Source organism: Cucurbita moschata, unplaced genomic scaffold, assembly GCF_002738365.1.
Source record: "Cucurbita moschata cultivar Rifu unplaced genomic scaffold, Cmos_1.0 Cmo_Scf00006, whole genome shotgun sequence".
NCBI lineage: Eukaryota > Viridiplantae > Streptophyta > Magnoliopsida > Cucurbitales > Cucurbitaceae > Cucurbita > Cucurbita moschata.
In genome coordinates this window covers 1,733,081-1,753,077 of record NW_019268522.1, presented here as the reverse complement: position 1 = coordinate 1,753,077, position 19,997 = coordinate 1,733,081, and the positions used below count along the sequence as shown (strand labels likewise).

Here is a 19,997-nt window from a genome sequence, read left to right as displayed (position 1 = left end):
AAAAAAAAAAAAAAAAAAAAAAAAAAAAAAAAAAAAAAAAAAAAAAAAAAAAAAAAAAAAAAAAAAAAAAGAATTATTGTACTCTCACTCTAACCTTACCCCAAAGTGCACAGAGTTTCGATGTTTTCCGATCTAAATTGGGCCTCTGTCGGCCCATTTTCCTTGGATGTATTCAAAATATCCAGCTTTCATCGATCTGGGAACCCAAAAGGTCTCGTACCAATTGAGATAGTATTCTTTGATTATAAACTCATGATCGTTCCCTAAATTAGTCGATGTGGGACTTTCATCTAACATCTCTCCTCGAACAAAGTACATCTCCCCTTAATCAAAGCTCGACTCCTTTTCTTTTGAAGTTTTAGTCATTTTTTACTATGTCTTCGAGGCTTGACTCGAACTGTAGTTCATTCTCTGAGTTTGGTTACTATACACGTATTTTTTAAACCTTTTTGAATGTTCAGGTTAAAAAAAAACGTTCAAATGTATCACTATTGTTTAAAAAAGACTGACTACTACACACGTACTCTCAATCTCAAGAGATCACGTGTCATTAAAACACATGTTTCATATCTTTCTCGAATATTCGGGCTAATACAAATGGATCCTATCCTTGGACGAGTAGGTTTAAGCTATTACAAATGTTATCAGAGATAGGTTTTGATCGACCTTAGACTTGTGGGTTATGAGTCCACCACGCTTCCGCTACACCACTTTGATTTGTTATTGTGAGATCTCACATCTCAACAAGTGAACGAAACCTTCCTTATAAGGGTGTGAAAACCTCTATCTACAAGAGGTGTTTAAAAACCGTGAAACTAACGACGATACGTAATAGGTCAAAGCAAACAATGGACTTAGGTTGTTACAGGAGACGTTTTCGCACCTTTGTAAACAATGTTGGGGAAAATATTCTTAACATATATACATGTGTGTATATATATATATACACAAAAATATAGATATATATACACACATATACAAATATACATATATATACACACACACACATATATATATACACACAAAAATATAGATATATATACACACATATACAAATATACATATATATATTACACACATATATATATATATATAAAATATAGATATATATACACACATATACAAATATACATATATATATTACACACACATATATATATATAAAATATTTTTAATGTAGGAATTTACTCAAATAAAATATAATTTTTAACATTAAGAAAAGAACATTATTATTTAAAATAAATTTTAAAAAATGTGAAATATAAAAGTATTAAAATTTTGAATTTGAATATTTAACTTATTAAAATAAAAAAATTTGGAATAATAATGATAAACTTTGATTAAAAATTATTTTTTCAAAAAAAGAAAAAAGAAAAAAGAAAAAAGAAAAAATATATTGCGCACGTGCGCACGTGCAGCACGCCATACAAACATTACTCACTAGTGTCCAAAAAAGGTAGATGTGTTTGTTTTCCAGACGAAAGAAAATGACCAAATTGGGGCTAGGAAATGGAGCGATCTCATCCGTTGATCCAATCGCCGCAAACCTAATCCGACGGCCGATATGCCGAACGGTGGCGCTAGTTCTTCAAAAAGACGTAACCGGGATCACGCGCTCAATTCTCTTACTCGGCAATTCATCGTCTTCTTCATTTGTTTGTCTCCGTATAAATTCGTACCTACCCAAACAAGAGAATACCGTTTGAATTTGCTCGAAATTTGATTCATCAGAGCAGAGAGAGAGCCATGAGTTTTGATCTCGAATCTCTCTCGGAGGCCACTTCTGGTGCGATTGGTTCGCTTGTCAGCACCACCATCTTGTACCCGCTTGATACCTGCAAGTCCAAATACCAAGCCGAGGTTCGAAGCCATGGACAACGGAGATACAGGTTGCTCACTTTTGTTCTTGCCCTGGTTTTTGTTTTTCTTGATCTGTGTTTGTGTGTTTCCCCTGTTTTCTTGACGGTTGCATTGATTGTTTTGGGTGACTTTCTTGTTTTGCTTTCGAATCGTGATCTGGAGTATCATTTCCGCCATCGTTACTGTGTTTTTTTAGGAATTTGTATAGTAAATTAAGTTAGTTTCTGATGAATGTAATCGACATATTCTTGGAGCTCGATCTTATGATCGTTGGAAATCTATCTCGTAATTGAGGGGTTTTCTTATCGAATGATCTATAGAATTTTAGAGCTTCTGAAGTGGTTGGCTGGTCAGCTGTGGGAAGTTTGGCATAATTTCAAGATCATTGGAATCTGGAAAATCGCTTGTTAGTAATTTGAAAGCATTCTTGTGAGTTGGATGGCATGATTTTATTGAAGTATGGATGCAAATGGCTTGTTTGGTTTCACGGCGTTTAGATTATTAATGAAATGATGATTGTGGAAGAACAAAGTAATAGACAGGACTTTGTTGCTTGGTACCTCTGATGAACACTTTTGACACAACACAGCCCAATGAATGGAACTACCTCGTGGTTCAAAATCTAATTCGATGCCACAAAAATTTTGTATCGTAGTTCTTGTTTTTGTATCGGTATTGATTCAGTCGATTTTGGATTGTGTAGGTATCTTTCAGATGTGTTATGGGAAGCGATAAAATCGAATCAAGTTCTTTCGCTGTACCAGGGACTGGGAACCAAAAATCTACAATCTTTTGTTTCTCAGTTCCTGTACTTCTATGGATATAGCTACTTCAAGAAACTATATCTGGCAAAAACTGGGGCTAAATCAATTGGAACCAAAGCAAACCTTTTACTTGCTGCTGCTGCTGGAGCTTGCAATGCCATTTTAACTCAGGTTGGGATGTCTCTGTTGTCAACCATATGGTGAAAACACATTATTTTTCCATCATTGCATGCCCTGAATTTGAGTTCTTAGAGGAAAATAGTAGATTCTTGTTTGGGATCTGTGAAACATGTTATTTTGATGTTTAAATTTCTAAAAATTAGATACAATCACATAAAAGAGGAAGATAATAATTGATCTCTATCTCTTATTGTGTTGAAATTAACACATCACATGCTTTTGGCGACCTTGAAAGTTTGGTATGAATTATGATGATTCTAACTTTATTCTCCATGATGCTATGAAATAAGAGACGATTAATCAATATACTACTGATACTCGGTAGTCTGGTCATTAGTCTATGATATAGACTGTAACAGCCCAAGCTCACCGCTGGCAGATATTGTCATCTTTGGGCTTTCCCTCAAGGTTTTTAAAATGCGTTTACTAGAGAGAGGTTTCCACACTCTTATAAGGAATGTTTCGCTCCCCATTCCAACTGATGTGAGATCTCACAATCCACCCCCTTGGGGCTAGCGTTTTCGCTAGCACACCGACCGATATCTGGCTCTGATACCATTCACAATAGCCCAAGCCCATCGCTAGCAGATATTGTCCTCTTTGGGGTTTTCCTTTCGGGCCTCCCCTCAAGGTTTTTAAAATGCGTCTACTAGGGAGAGATTTTCACACCCTTACAAGGAATGATTCGTTCCCCTTTCCAACTGATGTGGGATCTCAATAGATAGGGGCAAGTCCTTCTTTACCAGGATTTAGCTTAATTTCTCAATTCAGTGTGCTACTTTTTTTTGGAATGATGGATGAAGAAAAGAGTGAAAGAAAGCAAAGAATACTTTGCCTTTTGTCCATCCACATCTTGTTTGAGTCTGTCCTGCTTGTTGCAAGAGAAGTTTTCTTTTAATGCATTATCGTGTACAACATCGAGCTGCAAAGTTCGATGAACGTCATCGTTATAGATAGTTCCAAGCCTCTTTGAGAACTCCTGTTGAAATACTGAATTTTAATGTTTCTACTGAATTTATCTCTTGGTTTGCCACTGTATAGCCCCTGGATACCGCCTCCTCTAGAATGCAGACAAGTGCCTTCGGAAAATCGAAAGGGCTTTTCACGACACTGACCGAGGGCAGTTGGAGTGATGCATTCGATGGCCTTGGAGTTTCCTTGCTGCTGACTTCAAACCCTGCCATTCAGGTACTTACCCTCTCTATGCTTATTTTCAGTCATCCGTTTCTTCGAACTTCGAACTCGACGTGACCGAAAGCATTCAAGTTGTGCAACATTCTCTCAATTTAAGAAATAAACTTCGATTCAATGCAGTATACAGTATTTGATCAGCTGAAGCAGAACCTCCTCAAAGGAAACCAAAACAAAACAGAACAAGGTTCATCTCCAGTAGTCCTTTCTGCCTTTACAGCTTTTGTACTCGGTGCAATTTCGAAAAGTATTGCCACCATTTTGACATATCCTGCAATCAGGTGCATAATTTTTCTTTCGTCACCGAAATCCTCCTCCTCTCCTTACCCGTCTGGCACGTTCAAACAATTAAGATTTTCTCGATTCGCAGGTGTAAGGTGATGATCCAAGCAGCACACGACGATGAAACCAAAGACAACCGTCCAAAGGTCCGACGAACAGTTCCGGGCGTCGTCCATTCAATATGGAGAAGAGAAGGAATACCCGGATTTTTCAAGGGATTGCAAGCACAGATCTTGAAAACTGTACTTAGTTCAGCTCTGCTTTTGATGATCAAAGAGAAGATCACTTCAACTACGTGGGTTCTAATACTTGCAGCCAGAAGGTATCTATTTCTCACAAGGCATAGACTAAAAAGTAGCTGAAAACTGTCCATAAAGACCAAGAACATGTGAAGAAGAAGAAGAAGAAGAAGCAATAACAATGGAATAAGCACCATTCCCAAGGAGATAATGCAAGGTTAGTGTTGGTTTTATCAAAATAAAATTTACTCTTTGGATCTTGTTTAGAGGATTATATGCTCAGTTAGAACATGACTGTAGGCTTTGATTAGACTAAGCCAATGCCATGAATTTTTGTTGAATTAGCACAAAGTAACTTAGTTTGTAACCATACATTTCATTCTACATAAATTCTATCTAAAGCCTGTTGGGGGATTAGTAATCATCGAATTGGAGCATTCCTCACGACAATATTGTTGAAAAATATCGAAGGGAGAGGAAGGAATACGCTTTCGGAGATTGATATTGGATTTCTTTTTCATAAAAAATGAAGAAGGCTGAGGATGGCCTATGGTGCGTCTTATCTGAAGGGAACACGCTTTTTTGAAAGTGGTGGTATGATTGTCAGGTCCTCTTCTTGTTCTACCCGTTGGCCTATTAGGTAGGATAGCAGTCTTCGGGCTTTGCCCTCCCTTTCTCATAAAGAATTCCGACTTGGCCTGGGAAAACGTTGGCAATAACAGAAAGGAAGGGGTCCATGTAGCTGCTACGCCCGCCCTCTTCTTAGTCAATGAGGCAGCAGGTTCGACATCCACTAAAAAAGAGAGAATCCACTTCAAATAACCCTGCCTCCGCTAGGCATTGTGTGGAATAGCCGGACAACTCGAAATCCAAGTCTCAGTGCTGTTTCCCCGGGGAATATTGACCGCAACTTGATTTTAATCTACAAAACATATCGAGTGCAACTCGGTTTTACACCAAACTAGGGTTCCGTTTTAGGCTCTCTCTTTGAAATTCAAGTCAAGTAGCTTTTCGAAACCGCTCTAGAACGCGAGCGAAAACCATTTTCCGGCGATCGAATTGGGGTGTTGTAGAAAACAAAATCTGTGTATTCATTTGCATTATTCTATCCTTCCTCACATGTATTCCTTTCTTCCATCATTTTGCCACTACCCTTTGCCCCTCACCCCTTCAAATCGCTACTCGTCCTCCTCGATCGCTAACTGTAGATCGTCGAAAACATCTGCCACTACCCGCTGCTTGCCCTCCTCTGCTACTATAACCGTGCTTGCTCTCCTCAGCCAATAACCGAAAATGTTCGTAAACATTGTCGGAGTCACATTACCTTAAAACGACTTATCTTGCTGGTCATAATTTTGGATTGTGAAGATGTGGGTGATGTTGGATTAATTGTACGTACAATCATTGGATAATAATATATTTGGAAATGAGATGATGATAGTGACACAAATATAGTGAAGAAACAATAAATACATTGAATCTATATAATAAAATTTAAAATTAAATTAAATAGGAAAATAAATTGAAGATTCAAACTCAATTCATTAGACAAACGGATTATGAATTTTTGTGTTTGGGCTGTTTATTCAAAGTTTTATATGAAGTAAAAAGTAAAATGTTAGTTTATAAAATATTTTTCACTTATTTTTAAATATTTAATTAAAATTTACCACTCAATTTTGTAATCTGTGGGCTAAAATATATATTTTAAAATTAACCATAACTTTAAATTGATTCAATTCAACCTAAGAAACCACCGTTTCTATAAAAGTTTATAATCCAACTCAAACAAAAAATAATATGAAATATTTCAAAAATGGTAAATTACTAAAATACCCTTGAACTTCAAGATAATTACTAAAATGCCTTTGATCAGAAAATCAGATGGACGGAGTAGTAATTAGAAAATTCTTCAAAATCTTCATTTTTAACGGTTGGATCTCCACCAAAATTGAGTATGTTATAGAGGAGGCCAGTCCATGCTGCAAACTTTTCAAGGCCTAGAACAAGTATGGTCACCCTCTATTAGGATTAAACCAAAATTGGGATTATCTGCTAAGAATTATGGTAGAGCGGTTTATGAATGTCTATGCAGTGGATTTGATTTTACCAAAGATGATGAAAACGTGAATTCCCAACCATTTATGCGTTGGAGAGACCGTTTCCTATTTTGTGCGGAAGCCATTTATAAATCACAGGCTGAAACATGTGAAATCAAGAGACATTACTTGAATGCTACGGCGGGTACATGCGAAGAAATGATGAAAATGGCTATATTGGAGAGGGTATTTTTGACGAGAAATCTAAAGATCGCAAGAGTTTAAGAGTAACAAACCCATAAAATCAGCTCTTAACAAATAATCTACCTAATTATTTAACAATCAAGCACTCAGTCTTGCAAAGAAATCCAATAGATGAAGAACTTTCAGATTATACCCATTCAAATCCAGGAATTGCAGTAGTAAGGTATAATAATAACATGTTGTTATGAACACTTGAACACAATGGAACAATGAAATCAATTACATTCACATACTATAAATACCAATATATACATACATACATACATTGTACACAAGAAGAAGTTCCACCCTAATAACAGATATTGTTCTGATAATTCTGGGATTCTGAACTAGAAATATAGCATTTAAACAAGAACCAAAATGGATTTTAAAGAAAAGAAAAAAACGTTGGAACAAAAATGACCTCCAATATGATAAGATTCCTCTCTATGTATGTTGTGTACTGCATCCATCCAGTTCTGGACAGCATAATATGATACAAAATACGAAACGTCGTCGAATCGCTACACGGTAGCTCTTCTAAAGAATGGCGGAGTACGGATCGGATCCCAAGAGACCCAGATGGGTATATATATATATATTTGATCTTCTTGAAAACCCAGAAAGTGTTCCTTTCATGATCATTTCAAGAAGTGTGAAATCATCTAGCATTTCCTATTATTGAACATCCACAGGGATGAGCAGCAGAGCTGGGATGAAAGCCAATGAAACTGTGTGTTTGGAGAAAATGGCAACAGCCGCATCATCCAGAGTACTATACAAAACAGTTCAGGCTGGATTTCTGGATCCTCTTTTATATCACCTATTATTTGTGTGATGAATGAAAGGAGGATCACGGCCGATACGATTTGCCCATAAGTTTGCGAGCTTCAAGAAGTAGTTCTTCCCATTCCAGACCACTAAATCCAGCCCTAATTCGAAAACAAAATCTCAGGAAGATGGAAGTGTAGAAATAGGATATAATATAACACTTTTACGAGTATGAATCTACTACCAGAAACTCAATGCGTAATCTTAGCATTCAAGGTGTATTTCTGGATAATCTCATTTTTCAATTATTCAATCATTTCATTTTACCAAGTTCAATGTTAGTCACAAGTCCCTTGACACTCATTCCTTTTTTTTTCTTTTATGACTGTGAATGTTTGCTTAATCCACCACACCTAAATGGTGTGAAAGTTATCTTATTTATAATCAAATAAATTACAAGGATATGGAAATAGTAATAAATGGAAATAACAATAAATGGAAAGATACCTATAGTAATAAGGCAAATATCTATATTTGCCTTATAATAAAATATCAAATATAATATATATGGTAAACTATAATTTATTACTAAATATCCTTAACACCCCACCGCAAGCTAAGCGTCGGATTTAAACGAACGTGAAGCTTGAATCTGAAAAATTCAAAGAGGTTGAGAATCACTTTTCGTGAAGATGTCAACAACCTGGTTCAGAGGAGGCGTAGAGAAACACTTTCTTGGCCATCGAAAACTGCAGAGAGATCGCCGCTCAGCGGCGATGCTGCCTTGGCTTCGGTGAGAATATGTCTAACCCATGAAGAGGGATTGTCGCTTAGCGACGATGCTGCCTTGGCTCTGGTGAGAATATGTCTAACCCCAAGAAATAGAAGGGGAAACCTAAAGCAAGGGACAAAGACAATGTTGAAGCCAGAAGAGTCGCCACATTGGGTGAATGAGCCAATTTTGGTGAGAAGGGCAGCTGGAAGAGTCGCCACATTGGGGCGAAGGAGCCAATTTTGGCGAGAAGGGCGGCGGCAACTTGGTTAGCGAAGATGCCAGTGCGGCGCCCAGATTCCAAAGGTAAATCTCTGCAGAAGGTCGACGGGCTCATTGAGATTCTGTATATTTTCGAAGAGGAATGCTGATGAAGATCCTAAGATTAGGGTTTTTGTGAAGGATGAAGAAAAATTGGGAAGAAAATGAAAGAGGCTATGTTTGGAAAAGGTGAGGTTGTATGTACAGAGTATGGCGAAGGATGATTTGGAGGTCAAAAAGGTGGAGCCGAAGAATAATCAATCGACTCTGCATGTGACAGCCATGACGACTGCCCCTGCGGCATCAAAGACAACAGTGGTGGTGGAGAAGAACAGTAGAAGATTTCAAAAGCCATTGAAAAGAAAGGATCTAGGTTGCTAAACCAAAATGGCTCTGATACCATGTGAATGTTTGCTTAATCCACCACACCTAAATGGTGTGAAAGTTATCTTATTTATAATCAAATAAATTACAAGGATATGGAAATAGTAATAAATGGAAATAACAATAAATGGAAAGATACCTATAGTAATAAGGCAAATATCTATATTTGCCTTATAATAAAATATCAAATATAATATATATGGTAAACTATAATTTATTACTAAATATCCTTAACAATGACAATCTCGGGGGTTATGTGTTTTTTGGAAACTCAAGTAGCTTGTCAAGCTGAAACATAGAAGAGCTCCTTCACTACTCTAGATATGTAGCAGATGATGTACTGATAGATCTCCTATTCGTTCTAGTGGGGTGAGGGGATGGGAGGTGTTGGTGTTAGTGCACAATACTGGGATATTAAAAGTTTTCAATGCCATACATAGTCGCAACCTCATTGAGAGAAAGTAGGACTTGTCGTGAGCGTGTCAAGATCATGACGCTGCATGGTTGAAGATGTACAATCATGACACACAGCACTAAAGATTTAACTCAAACCTTGACTAGAAGGGTCCTCGTCATGCAATAATTCTTGAATAAACATTGTTTTTCGTAAAGAGAGAAGGAAGTACTAGCTATAGCTATCAAACCCAACGGAGGAAGGGGTTCAAGATCTAAGGTAAAAGAATGTCGTGCTGAATGCCATACGGGTTTGGCAGTCTGTTGATCGTCTTGGTAGGTTCACTCTGAAGCAGCATGTGGAAAGTTTTCATAACTAGTGGTTCGAATCAAATCAGTTTTCTGCCTTTAGTTGGGTAAATGAGGCTGTGTAAACTCTAAAGACCAAATCATGGGATGCTAACTAGCCACACTTGCACTAAGTTGCCCAGGTTCGTTTGAGCGATCTCCAAAGATTTCATGGTGGATGACCGTTGAATTAGAGAAGTTGAGGGACTTGCAATCGAGACGAAAACCAACAGTTTGGGAATTGACTTAGTTTTTTACTTTACACCAAAACTTATGGATTCTAACTATCAAATGAAAGGTTAGTCAAAACAAGGAGTTTCTAGAGTACTCTTGAATTTCCTCCTCGCTTACAAAGAGAAAGGCCTAAATGATATGAATGAACAGCGTTAAAGGCTTAAACGGATTCTTCGGAAGTCTTGAAAGGAAAGAAATCATAAGTTTTCGATGATAGATTGTAACAGGGCCTCGTATCTCATTTGTAATTGTCCTTTTCATTTTGATTTTTATATATATTCAAGCACAATGGAGTAGCTTTCTTGTTATCTCATTAATCTGCGGGCGGGTCGATGCCTCGATGCCTCCTCTCCTCTTCTTCTATAATTTTTTTGTTCTAATGAAGTCTATGAAAAGAAAGAACAATAGAATTGGTGCATACCTGGTATCGATTCAGCATTTAAGAGTGACAGACAACAAGTAGGTTGTTGTTCCAAGAGAACATGCTTTCGCAGACCCCATTCATCAAGATTCTGTATAAAATTGATAGAACGCATTAATCCATTGCAATCAATAGGACCATCTATTTTGCAGAGAGCTTCAAGGAGTCCTGAACTCGACCAAATATCGGAGCACTCGTTTAGAAGAGAAATCAAGCCACTGGGATCGACCTGACCTAACAGGACCCATGGCTTGTAAAGTTTAACCGAGGCTCTAAGCACTTGAACTACCCTATAAATCTCTCCGAGGGCGCATATATACCGTTTTCCTGAAACAATGGTAGGGAAGAATTGTCAGCTAATTTGCAACTTGGAACATTACCGTGGTGCTAAATGATGCAGTACCTTGAGGTTCAGATAATATGTAACTTTCAACACTTCTCTGTACGGATTCCTTCCAAATCAAGGCACCATGTTTTAGTTCTTGAAAGCACATTAAAAGCAATTTGTTCCATACAGAAACATAGTTCGATTGCTCCTCCGCTGATACAAGTTTGAGAATCTTCAGAGTCGACACGACGTGTTTCAAGAGCTCAACAGCTGATCTCAAATCATTTTCTGCCTATCAATAGAACAAGGAAGCATGATCAAGTAATTAATATCCATAAGCAAGGACAAAATATTCAAATACTTCTAGATTTGGAGCATAAAGGTGTAATTGAAATTGCTCTGTATTTTAGATGTCTTAAAAAGTACAAAAAAAAAAAAAAAAGAAAGAAATCCACAAGTTTCTAAATTCTAGAAAAGAAAAATACCAGACTCGAACATCCTTATGTAATGCAGCAATCACGACTTTCCTAAATCATTTGGAATTAAAAAATACATCCATGCTTGCAACAGAAGGAACTTCAAATTTCTAACACTAGGCAACGGCGAGTGATTGTGAACGACCTCGAACACTAGGAGATTCAAATTTCTAAAAGCTAATAGCAGTTTGTTTCATGCCAAAAATAAACAAATATCGTCCTAATGCAAGGGAGTCTTACCAATAGAAGCCTTTCTGACAACTGAAATTCTTTGTCGAGAATTTGAAACCTTGGATCCCGCAACATTTCAAAGAGCTCACTAAAAGAATTATTTCCTGGAAGGAGAACATCTGATGAGAAGTTATCCGTCGTCATGTTCTCTTGAGACAGTTCGGCACTAAAATTCTGAAGGAAGAAGAAAACTTTGTTAAGAAGTTCACAGGAAAATACCACATATTCCATAAGAAAGACGCAGCATTGGCATCTCATAGCAAATATGACTCGTAATCATTACGAAAAGAGATGCAAATGCAAAAGGAAAATGAATAAGTTCTAACGATGAGTGTTTACATAAACAATCAAATGAAAGTATACATCTTGAGAAAGTTCGAGTAAAAAGATTCATCATGGCTCAAAACTGAAGAGATCACAATAAAGGCAAATCCAGAAAAAAAGAAGCATGCATCGTTACTAACCTGAATTTCTTCATAGATGGCTTTTAATTTTGCTTCTTCATCAGAAAGAGAGGCATCATCTTGAGCCTTCTAAAAAAAAAAAAAAAAAAGTTAAAAACTTTAAGAACACATATCATGCAAGGTCATATTCATAAGATTACCAACCTTTAGATTCTCAAGAAGGCCATGAACAACATGGTTCAAAGCAAGATTTAATTTGTGATAAAGATCCACGTAACAAACAAACTGAAGTTTAGAAGATGACTGCTTGGGTAAATCTCCAAGAGTAGTAACATAAGATTGATCTGGCACGTTAACATCTGGTGATGCATCCTTAAACTCCCAGGAATCATCATCATCTTCATTGCCTAAATCTGAATGTGACATCCTTGATGGTGACTTTGTTCCATTCTCATTTTCTTCTGGGGAATATTTGATGGAACCATTTTTCTCAGCTTGACTATATAGACTTGATATCAAGTCATTGATAGATACACTAGAATCAGGATTCTTGGCATCATGTCCTTCAGGGGTAACAGATGTAAAGGTAGAAGCATCTTGATTCAAAGAGAGATCATCAGTAGTTTCCAGCCCCTCATCTCCAAAAATTGACAAGGGCAAGGCTTTTCCGGGACCGTACGGTAATTCCGAATTCCTCTGTAAGAAAAAATAGAAAGAACCAATCATTACAGCCCAAAGCACAATATGTCTATAGAAACAAACGAAACATGGATAGCTCAAGGTTTGACAAGATATAAAACAATGAAGGTAGAATACAAAGTAAGATTGTGGATTTCGACATGGATATTACATCCGCATAGACGGTAAAGTGCACAGAACTAGAACAAGAATATTTAGATCATTCATATCAAAGTTTTTACTATTACAAGGTTTGGGGGGCAACAAAACGACCCCAACAACAATAATCGATATAACACGAAATAACCTCAAACTTCAAGAATAAAAACTACAAGAAACTTTCCCATCTAGAATGCAAAGGAAAAAAATATGGTTTACAGATTTAGAATATGCAGATATATTTTTGGACATTAATATATACATTCATCGAGCACACGCTGTGCGTTGCCATGATAGGATCAGTAATTTCTCTTTAAGAATCTGAGCAAGAGCAGAAGAATCCCTTTTTCTCTAAAAGTTTGTACCCGCCCCAAAGTGCAGAAGCACCCTTATAAAAGAACTACTACGAATAAATTGACAGCTTCTCACTAATTTTAATGCATTATGAAGCATAATCATCCTTTTCTATGACAAAAAAAACTTCCGACGTTACATGAAACAAAACAACACCATAGCAATTTATCATACAGCAGGAGGCATGAGCAACCACCTGACTACTATTATTGAAGCCAAAAGCAGGAGCTTCAAGACCAGAGACAGATTCAACTGGCTCTCCCTACAGCCAAAGTAAGACGTGGAACATCAATTTCGATTAGAGAGAAAAATGGAACTTAAATATCATGAATATGACAGGCCAAAAATACCTTATTGTTTGATCCAGAATCTGTAAGTGCAGACTTGAAATTCCGAATATTCTCATTATCTTTCCCGGTTTCATGGAAGTTGCCATCGTGGTTTCCATTCAAAACCTTTCTGTCTTCTTTCCCCCAATCATGATTGAAATTTAAGTCAATTTTTCGTTCACTAGATTTGAGAGAAATCCCATCAGGAGTTGCACCATTAGAAGGAGGAACGACAACAGGCTTTGACGCTTCCTACAAAGAAAATAAAAAGTACGGCATAACTGAATTTATTAAATACCTCAACCTTCTCAATACAATACTAAAACATTCCTACCAACTCACCGACTTATACTCTGATGCATTAGAAAAGGCATCCTTGAAATCCCATACACGTACATCACCCTTGGCATTCCGATCAACAGGAGAGGGATTTAAACCATTATTTAGATCATTCTGACCATTTTTATTTTGTGAGTTTAATAAGTTGCTATGTTGGACCGCAGGTCGCGAATCAAAACTAAAACCAAAGTCCCATTCAGCTATGTTGTTAACAGCTCCATTTGATTGCACATTTGACTTTCCGTGGTTATGTCCATTGATTGCAAATTCAAAAGTCTGTTCATAGACAACCTTCAGATTATTGAATGTCAATCTTAAAGTATCATTCTCTTATACACATACCAGTTCATAGATATAGACATATTATGGTAGGCTCTAAGGACCAACTATAGGAGTCTTCAATATAAGTTAAAAGTTATGCTCATACCATATCATAACTAAAATCAAACAGAACTATATATATTTCTAACAATACCGGCGTGAATTTCGCCTTCAATTAGCATTGCAGGCTCCATCTTCGGATAAAATGGTTCAAAAACCAGTTCTTCCTGGTATAGTTACCAAAATGAGTAGCTCCTACGGTTATTTTAACGTTAATCAAGTGGATGAAAACAAAACTCTGACTCTGAATTTGAAATTCCTATCTGATCCGGGGGTTTGGAGATAGAGGTCCTTCAAGATGAACTTATTCCTTACTAGTTAGAAACACTTTTTCATACCGTCTTTCCAATTGGCTATTCTTGGGCTTGAAAGCTTGAACATGACGAATAGACTGCACTCCTTTTTTATTACAATAGGTGGAGTCTCTAAAAGTCTTATAGGAGCATGAGACTGAAGAAGTATGGCATTGGTGTGAATGACTCTGGCCCAAAGGTTAGCGAATCCTACTTCCATTATTTTTGAGGGAAAGAACCAACCCCAACCAACCAAGACTTTGCAGGGGAGATCCACTCAAGCGTGGCATCATCTACTCCTTGGTAGATTGTGAATAACGCCTTTTTCTCCTTCTTCATCTCCTCCTCCCTGAATCCATTCACCTCAGTGTCCCATGCTCCCCTTCTTCGAGTCCAAAGCCATTTGAATTCGAAAGCAATCAAAACAAAAAGTAAAAAAAAAAAAAAAAGGAAAACCAACGTTGAGAGGGACCGACTCGACTCTCCAAGGTGCTCCAACTTGCTTTTAACTTTTTTTTACTAGCTCCTACGTTTAACACATTGATGCCCAGAAAAAGATGTACTTCCATTCCCATACATTGAATACCAAACCAATTCATGGAGTTCAATTTCAACTTCCTTTGTTCGTTATCAAAGCCAAGAACAAAAGCCTTAAACCCCGTTAGAAAGGGGAAAAAGGATATTACCTTAGATTGCTGATCTTCCATTGGCGTTATCGATTCTGCAGCCTTAAATTCCCAGCCATCAAAATCGTCCACCTCCTCAACATCATCCTCAATGCTCTCACCGACGTTGGTCGAGTCGGGGTGGAACCCATTAGACTTCACTCCATTACCCTCAAAATTCAAAGAATCGCCATCAAAATTCGTTTGGCTCGCATAAGAATGAACGCCATTGACATTCAAATCAGAGCCATTAGCTTTCATACTCGAGGAACCATTGAAGTTCAAAGGATCAAACACCATGTTCGATTTCAACTGACTTCCGGCTTCGATCTGTTGATTAGAACTATACAAATTCGCAATCAGATCATCAATCCGAACCCCAACCCCTAAACTCCCTCCTTTCTTCGCCAAACCACTCTCCTTTCCAACGAACAAATCCTCTCCAAACCCAACCCCACCGGATCCCGATTCCTCCTTCTCTTCCTCCTCCTCACCAAAAATCGAAAGCGGAATAGCCCCCTGAGGCTTCGCCCACTGAATCTTCGTACCCATGTCGGAGACGTTTGAATTAGGAGAAGGATGGGCATGGGGGACACCACCGGAGACATCGAAACCAACGCCGATCTGAGAGGAATGGTCGACAAAATCGCCCCAGTCATCATCATCATCGATGCTCGTGGAAGAAGTTCGATTATTGATCTGATTGGGATGATTCATACCGAATTTGAAGTCGCCGAAATTCTCATCATCTTCCTCGTCTACCATAGCGAAGAACCTCCCCTCCGATTCCCTCCTTGTCTACCCGGTTCTCACCGTCGGCGTCGGTTGAATTGAGATTCAGGAGCTTGACGCTCAACAAATGCGCACGCCGCGCATTTTAGCCCGGAATATACAGAGTGAATCTAACTGCGCTCCATTGTTTCCACCCATTATATTAAATTATAAAATATAATTTTCCCTTACGTTACATTTATTTAATTTCTACGTTTTAATTTTCTATATTTTTATAAATCTTAAATTAACCTTATATTTAGCCTTTAAATTATTTTTTTCTCTAATATTTGGATTTATTTCATTTTTTTCTCTAAATTATTTAAAAAAATTCATAAAATAATTACGAGTAAGTATATTATAAATTGATAAATATTGAATTAATGTACAAATACGTCTAATTTGTTAAGCTTAAAATTAAGATAATATAAACTTTATTTTTAAAAAAATAACTATTTTTAAAAAAAATTATATCAAACCAAAGTAATTATTAATATATATATATATATATATATATATATATATTAGGTAAATAAATACACCTTTTCTAGTTAAAAAAAAATATTTGAATTTTTAATTTTTAATTTTGTAAACAATAAATTTAATTCATACAAAATTTAAAACTTTTAAATAATTTATTATATATAATTTTAAATTTTAAATTTAATAAAATTCTGAAATTTGAAGGGTTAATTTTGTAAATTTCTCGCTTAGAGATTAAATAAAAAAAGAATTAGACACCGAATATATATATATATATTTTTTAATAAAAGAAAATTCAAATTACACTTTCAATTGAAATGAAACGACGTCGTTTACATACTAAACAAACTGCAAACCAAGAAACGAACATTGGCGCCAAATCTGAGAACACTCTCACAATCTCACAGATTTCCCACAAGGAAAAGCCCTAACAGAACCACCAGCACCGGCGCTCCCATTGAAGCCACCACCGACCCGGCGCCGGAGCCGGCAAAGCTCCCACCGTGCTCTGCGGTGGTGAGAATCACCACCATCCAGTCAACGTCCACGCCGAGGCCGGCGCCGACGAACTTGGAATTGTTCAAATACTGGGCGTACTGCGTTTGCGTGTAGTTGGCAAGCAGCATAGGCTCAACCATATCCGGTACACACACCGGCATCACGATGGCGTCGGCGGTGGTGTTGAGGTCGACCTTGCATTTCTCGGCGTAATGCTCGAAATTCTCAATCTGCGAGAGGTGGCGTGCGGTGACGGTTGAATTAGCGGTGGTAATGTTGCAGGGATGGTCCTTGTCTACCTCGGCGATTTTTTCTGCGATGCAGTAGGCTTTTGCGTTCTTTTCAAACGGCGGGAGCTTCTGTGCTTGTCGGTAGCCGTTTAGGCCTTGCAGAAGGTTTTCTTTATCTTCTTCAACTGCAGTCAGGTAATTGGCAAATTTTTTTCAGAGCATTCATATGCAGACTGTTGTCCTCCATGTTTCACGAGCTTGTTTGTTTGTTTTTAATTTTCTTAATCAAAACATTTAATGTCATTTGAAGTACTTATTGGATGATAAAAGTCCCACTTCGGCTAATTTAGGGAATGATAATGGATTTATAATCAAGGAATACTACCTCTATTGGTATGAGGCCTTTTGGAGGGAAAACCAAAGTAAAGTCATGAAAGCTTAGGCTCAAAGTGGACAATATCATACCATTGTGGAGAGTCGTGTTCATCTAACATGGTATCAAAGCTATGCCCTAAACTTAGTCGTGCCAATAGATTGGTAAATCCTCAAATGTCGAACAAAGGACTCCAAAAGAAAAAGAAGTTGAGCCTCGATTAATGGGAGGCGTACTTTGTTTAAGGGGAGGTGTTGGATGATAAAAGTCCCACCTCAGCTAATTTAAGGAATGATCATGAGTTTATAATATCAAGGAATACTATCTCCATTGGTACGAGGTCTTTTGGAAGCCCAAAGCAAAGCTATAAGAACTTATACTCAAAGTGGACAATATCATAGCATTGTAGAGAATCGTGTTCATCTAACCATCCCTATCAAATAGAGAAGTATTTTGTATCAGATTGGATTAAAAAACAATTCTCTAAGATATTCTTACAAGTTTTGTACAGATTGATAGCAATGAAGGAACAAATTCATTGTTATGTTCCCAAAATTGGAAGGTTTTTTATTGCTCCAATGCTCAGACTGTCATTTCCATATAAATTCCTAAAGAAAAATGCATTTTTCTTGGTTTTTTCGATCCCAGCTCGGTTAGAAATTCTGATATATATATATAGAAATGTCAGTGACAACAGAGAAATTTGGTAGAATTCTTGAAAAGAAGAGAACTTTATAAAATTATGAAGGAATGCTGGATTGATTTTCTACTTCTTCCACCAATACCAACATACATATAGGTAATTTGGGACATTCCCTGTTACCATTCATTATCCAAAAAGTCATGCATCTATTTAATTAGGAACTAATGGAACCTACTTATATCTATTCATATCTACTAGTGACCCTTCAACACATGTATCTACTAGTGACCATTCAACACATGTATCTACGAGTGACTCTTCAACACATATATCTATTCATACATATATCTACGAGTGACCCTTCAACACATGTATCTATTCATACATGTATCTACCAATGACCCTTCAACACATGTATCTATTAGTGACCCTTCAACACATGTATCTATTCATACATGTATCTACTAGTGACCCTTCAACACATGTATCTATTCATACATGTATCTACGAGTGACCCTTCAACACATGTATCTACTAGTGACCCTTCAACAAGAAATTCCCAAATGAAAAATCGAAAGAAACACGAACCCAGAAAAGCACGAGAGAGGGAGAGAAAACTATACCTTTGGAGGAGAGAACAGGGGAGGAGACGGAGACGAGGAAGGCAATGGCGACAACGCCAAAGAGAGAGTAGGAAGAAGAAGAAGAAGAAGGCATTGGTGGATTTGAGTTTTGAGTGTGTATTTGTGCTGTGGTGAGTGGCTGAGTGCTGGGGAGTTCGATTCTTTATAAAGGGTAGAGGAGAGGATGCGTCCTTGATTCTTGTCTCTGGGTTTTGCTGTGGATATTCCAGATGGCCTTCAGTGAAGGAGGACTTTGGACTCTTGATTTACTTGTTTACTAAGCAAAAATAGTGGGCAGGTTACTCTCTTAAGCTTTGTCTCCGGGAATTGTTGTGGACATTACATCTGGCATCCAGTGGAGGAGGAATTTTGTTATCCAAAATTCCAAACATAGTACACACATATTCTTCCAATTCCTTCCATCTTCCAATTATATCATATTTAGGTTGGAGTTTACTCGTTTTTGAAGAGCCGTTTAGCTTAAAGTTTTGTTTGACGGAAATAGATATACCCTAACAGAACTCATGTTAATGTTGTTCCTATTATATCATATTTAGGAGGTTGGAGTTTTCTCATTTATGAAGAACCGTTTAGTTTGAAATTTTGGTTAACTAGACTCATGTTTGCTATACCGTTTTTAATTTTTGTATAGGCAATCTGAACCCATGTTTGTTACCAGTTTTTAACATTTACATAGACTAGTTAAACCCGTGTGTTACATAGTTCTTAATACTTGTATAGGCAAGTCGAGCCTATGTTTGTTACATAGTTTTCAATATGTGCACAGATAAGCTGAACCTATGTTTGTTATATAATTCAAACACTTGCATCAAAGTTTTCAACACTTGCATAGACTAGCTAAGCTCATGTGTGTTGCACAAGCAAGTCGAACCCATGTTCATTACGTAGTTTTCAACACTTGCACAAGCAAGCTGAACTCATGTTCTAATACAGTTTTCAATACTTGCACAGGTAAGTCGAACCTAGGTTTGATATACAATTTTCAATACTTGCATAGTCAAGTCAAACCCAAGTTTGATATACAGTTTTTACGTTTGCATAGGCAAGTCGAACCCAAGTTTGATATACAGTTTTCAACACTTGCCTAGGCTAGCAAAGTTTCATGTTTATTACACAATTTTCAACACTTAGCATAGGCAAGTCAAACTCATGTTTATGACACAATTTTCGAACACTTACCTAGGTAAAATCGAACTCAGGTTTGATATACAGTTTTAAACACTTGCATAGGCAAGCCGAACCTTAGTTTCATTTACTGTTTTCAACATTTACCTAGGCTAGTAGACTCCATGTTTATTACACAGTTTTCAACCTATGGAAGTCGGACCCATGTTTG

At 37.2% G+C, this 19,997-nt stretch overlaps 3 protein-coding genes across 5 annotated transcripts; 1 reads left to right on the top strand and 2 right to left on the bottom strand.

Annotated features, from left to right (window-relative positions):
- The first annotated feature begins 1,619 nt into the window (after positions 1-1,619).
- On the top strand, positions 1,620-4,940 carry LOC111444297 (peroxisomal adenine nucleotide carrier 1-like). Its single transcript, XM_023082342.1, has 5 exons — positions 1,620-1,889; positions 2,564-2,795; positions 3,846-3,992; positions 4,119-4,276; positions 4,366-4,940. The coding sequence occupies exons 1-5, from the start codon at positions 1,747-1,749 to the stop codon at positions 4,637-4,639; spliced, it is 954 nt and encodes a 317-aa protein (XP_022938110.1). The 5' UTR covers positions 1,620-1,746; the 3' UTR covers positions 4,640-4,940.
- A 2,081-nt stretch (positions 4,941-7,021) lies between these two features.
- LOC111444132 lies at positions 7,022-15,939 on the bottom strand. Of its 3 annotated transcripts, none has more exons than XM_023082104.1 (10): positions 15,041-15,939; positions 13,684-13,971; positions 13,363-13,593; positions 13,209-13,274; positions 12,026-12,517; positions 11,882-11,950; positions 11,427-11,591; positions 10,786-11,002; positions 10,383-10,709; positions 7,022-7,730 (listed from the first exon to the last, which is right to left on the bottom strand). In XM_023082104.1, the coding sequence occupies exons 1-10, from the start codon at positions 15,782-15,784 to the stop codon at positions 7,618-7,620; spliced, it is 2,712 nt and encodes a 903-aa protein (XP_022937872.1). In that variant the 5' UTR covers positions 15,785-15,939; the 3' UTR covers positions 7,022-7,617. The 3 variants fall into 3 exon arrangements, with proteins under 3 accessions (XP_022937872.1, XP_022937873.1, XP_022937874.1); XM_023082105.1 differs by having other exon boundaries at positions 11,882-11,947; XM_023082106.1 differs by having other exon boundaries at positions 13,684-13,956.
- A 615-nt stretch (positions 15,940-16,554) lies between these two features.
- Positions 16,555-18,768, bottom strand: LOC111444309 (uncharacterized GPI-anchored protein At3g06035-like). The gene is made up of 2 exons (XM_023082364.1): positions 18,641-18,768; positions 16,555-17,186 (listed from the first exon to the last, which is right to left on the bottom strand). Exons 1-2 carry the CDS (start codon positions 18,732-18,734, stop codon positions 16,675-16,677), a joined length of 606 nt encoding a protein of 201 aa, XP_022938132.1. The 5' UTR covers positions 18,735-18,768; the 3' UTR covers positions 16,555-16,674.
- Between the last annotated feature and the right edge of the window lie 1,229 nt (positions 18,769-19,997).

Excerpts from the sequence above, each read along its gene's own strand:
- LOC111444297 (XM_023082342.1), top strand. The coding sequence starts at position 1,747 with ATGAGTTTTGATCTCGAATCTCTCTCGGAGGCCACTTCTGGTGCGATT. Across the intron at positions 1,890-2,563 it reads CATGGACAACGGAGATACAG|GTATCTTTCAGATGTGTTAT; the intron begins GTTGCTCACTTT and ends TGGATTGTGTAG. Across the intron at positions 3,993-4,118 it reads CTTCAAACCCTGCCATTCAG|TATACAGTATTTGATCAGCT; the intron begins GTACTTACCCTC and ends GATTCAATGCAG.
- LOC111444132 (XM_023082104.1), bottom strand. The coding sequence starts at position 15,784 with ATGGTAGACGAGGAAGATGATGAGAATTTCGGCGACTTCAAATTCGGT. Across the intron at positions 13,972-15,040 it reads TGGAAGATCAGCAATCTAAG|GTTGTCTATGAACAGACTTT; the intron begins GTAATATCCTTT and ends AATAATCTGAAG. Across the intron at positions 12,518-13,208 it reads GCTTCAATAATAGTAGTCAG|AGGAATTCGGAATTACCGTA; the intron begins GTGGTTGCTCAT and ends TTTTTCTTACAG.
- LOC111444309 (XM_023082364.1), bottom strand. The coding sequence starts at position 18,734 with ATGCCTTCTTCTTCTTCTTCTTCCTACTCTCTCTTTGGCGTTGTCGCC. Across the intron at positions 17,187-18,640 it reads CCCTGTTCTCTCCTCCAAAG|TTGAAGAAGATAAAGAAAAC; the intron begins GTATAGTTTTCT and ends ACCTGACTGCAG.